Source organism: Octodon degus, unplaced genomic scaffold (assembly GCF_000260255.1).
Source record: "Octodon degus isolate 3935 unplaced genomic scaffold, OctDeg1.0 scaffold00001, whole genome shotgun sequence".
Classification (NCBI taxonomy): domain Eukaryota; kingdom Metazoa; phylum Chordata; class Mammalia; order Rodentia; family Octodontidae; genus Octodon; species Octodon degus.
In genome coordinates, this window is record NW_004524577.1 from 8512766 (window position 1) to 8515273 (window position 2508).

Consider the following 2508-nt stretch of genomic DNA (forward strand, 5'->3'; position numbering starts at 1 on the left):
ATTTGATTTTAGGGCTGGTGAGATGGCTCAGGGGACTAAGCACCTGCTTAGGCAAACATGAGGATTGGGGTTCGATCCCCACCCCCAGGCTCGCTGCGCTGGTCACTGAGACCAGGCTTGGAGTATGCCTGTAATCCCAGGGCTGGGGAGGCTGCAAATAGGGGGATCGCTACAAGTCTGAGCTGTGTAGTGAGACTCTGTACCAAATACATTTAAAAAAAATAATTATTATTTTTGGCTTTTAAACTGGGCATGCTGGCACACACTTGTAATCTCAGCACTAAGCAGGCTGACACAGGAGGATTGCTGACTTTGAAGCCAACGTGAACTGGGTAGTGAGACCTTGTCAAAATCAAAAAAATCTCTGGCTGGGGCTGGTGAGATGGCTCAGTGGTCTAAAGCACCTACTTAGAACAAGCTAAGCTAAGCAAACGCGCAGGGACCGCGGTTCAATCCCCAGCACCACATGCCTGCCAGCCCCGCCCCCTGGTGGGCTGAGCTGGCCACACACACACAAAATAAAAAAAAAAAAAATCTCTGGCTTTTACTTGGACAAAATAAATGATCATTAAAGGTGAGAAAATGATGCCCACTGAGCTATGAATACAGGTTCTGACCAAGCATAAATCAAAAATAACTCAATTCCAAATTCTGCTGGATGTGGTGGCACACATCTAGATAATTCCAGCAGTTGGCAGGCTGAAGCAGGAAGATTAACCAGGAGATCAGGGCCAGCCTGAACAACATAGGGAGACCCTGTTAAATAAAACCTTTTTTTTTTTTTTTTTTTCCTGAGTGAATCTGGGGTGGTTAGTAAAGAATGGGTAATAAGATTGGTAAAGGATTTTCTTACGTATGATCTTTTTGTTTGTAGACACAGTTTTGCTGTTTAGTTTAGACTAGCTGTCAACTCACTGTGGATCCTAGGCTGGGCTTGAATTTGTGGTAATCCTGCCTGGCTCCCATGTGCTGGGATTATATGGGTGTGCCACCATGCCTGGTTCCATGTGATTTTGTGAGCTGTGGCCACTTTGAGAAATAGTGTTAAAAAATGGGTACCTTGCTGGGTATAGTGATACCTTGCCCTCCTGTAATCACAGCACTTGAGAGGCTGAGACAGGAGCATTGCTAAGACCAGCCTAGACTACATAGTGAGTTCAGTGTCAGCCTGAACTACAGAGTAAGTCCCTCTGTCTCAAAAATCAAAACAATAAAATATTACTTGGCAGATAATTATGAGAACAAGACAGGAAGGCAAAATAGGTATGAAGTTTTGAGCTATGATGAATGGGGGAATGGACTGGGCATTGGGTACTTTTGGGGAAAAAGTAGGGGGAAAACCTAACCAAGAACCTGCCCCCACAGGCAGAAGAACGACATAAGGCAGGCTGATTCGAGGAGGCAGTGGACTGGGGGGCCCGGTCCCGGAGGTTCATCTTGGCCAGCTTTGCTGTCTGGCTCACTGTCCTCATTCTGTCCCCTGTGCTGCTGTGGCTGCTTTCCTACACCATCTCTCTCAGGCTGAGTGACCTGGGTGGCCGGTGCTGAGAGTCAGCTGAGACATGCTGGATCCAACAGTGCAACATTGCTAAGTTCTGGTGACAGCAGGAGTCCTTGTTGGCTGGAAGGATGGGGCTTCTCTTAAAGGCTTTTGGAAGAGCTCTTCCAGCCTTTTATTATAAGAGCTGAGACTGGGGAGGGGGTGATCAACCGGTTCTGTTTCATTGCCCTCTATCTTCCTTCTGTTTTGCTCCACTCCATCCTAGAGGCCTCTATTCAGAAGCAGGCTTGAAGACCAGGCCTAATTTTATTAGAATTTGTTTTGTAATAAAAAACCTCTTTTGGTGTTGAAATGCTCCTGTCTAATTACTCTCTCCGATTTCCCCTGGGCCTTTGATGAGGACCAGATTGGACATCTGACTGATGCCAGAAGACTGCAGCTAGTCTCTAGCTTCACTTAGCTACATGAGAGAAAAACAATTTTTTTTTTTTCTTCTGGAAGTTTCTTGTCTTGGAAAAACCCACAGCTTTTCTCTTACACATCAGCAGAAACTGAGGCTGGATAGGAAGTGCAGTACTAGAAGATACTATTTATGCCAGGCTGTGTTCTAAGTCCTTTATATTTTGTCTTCAGTCCCAATAATGATTCAGTGGTTGGTTTTTCTTTTACAGTTGAGAAAATGGACAGATTTATTATTAATTTATTTCTTTATTGTCTTTTTTTTTTTTTAATTCATTCATTTATTTTGTGTGTGTGGCCAGCTCAGCCCACCAGGGGGCAGGGCTGGCTGGCATGTGGTGCTGGGGGATTGAACCGCAGTCCCTGTGCTTTGCTTAGCTTGTTCTAAATAGGTGCTTTAGACCACTGAGCCATCTCACCAGCCCTTTATTGTCTTTTTGAGACTGGGCCTCGCTATGCCTGGCCTTGTGGAGCTCAAGTTTGTCTTGAATTCACAACAATCCTCCTGCCTCAGTCTCCCAAGTGCTGGGATTATAGTTGTGTTCCAC

General features: G+C 45.5%; 1 protein-coding gene across 1 annotated transcript in view; it reads left to right on the plus strand.

The window, feature by feature from the left end:
* The window catches only part of Tmem265 (transmembrane protein 265), an 8985-nt gene extending 7139 nt beyond the window's left edge, over nucleotides 1-1846 (plus strand). Inside the window, 1 exon segment of the mRNA XM_012514090.2 lies at nucleotides 1366-1846. Within this exon segment, the coding sequence (XP_012369544.1) occupies nucleotides 1366-1548 (183 nt within the window). The 3' untranslated portion in view covers nucleotides 1549-1846.
* Nucleotides 1847-2508: the final 662 nt, after the last annotated feature.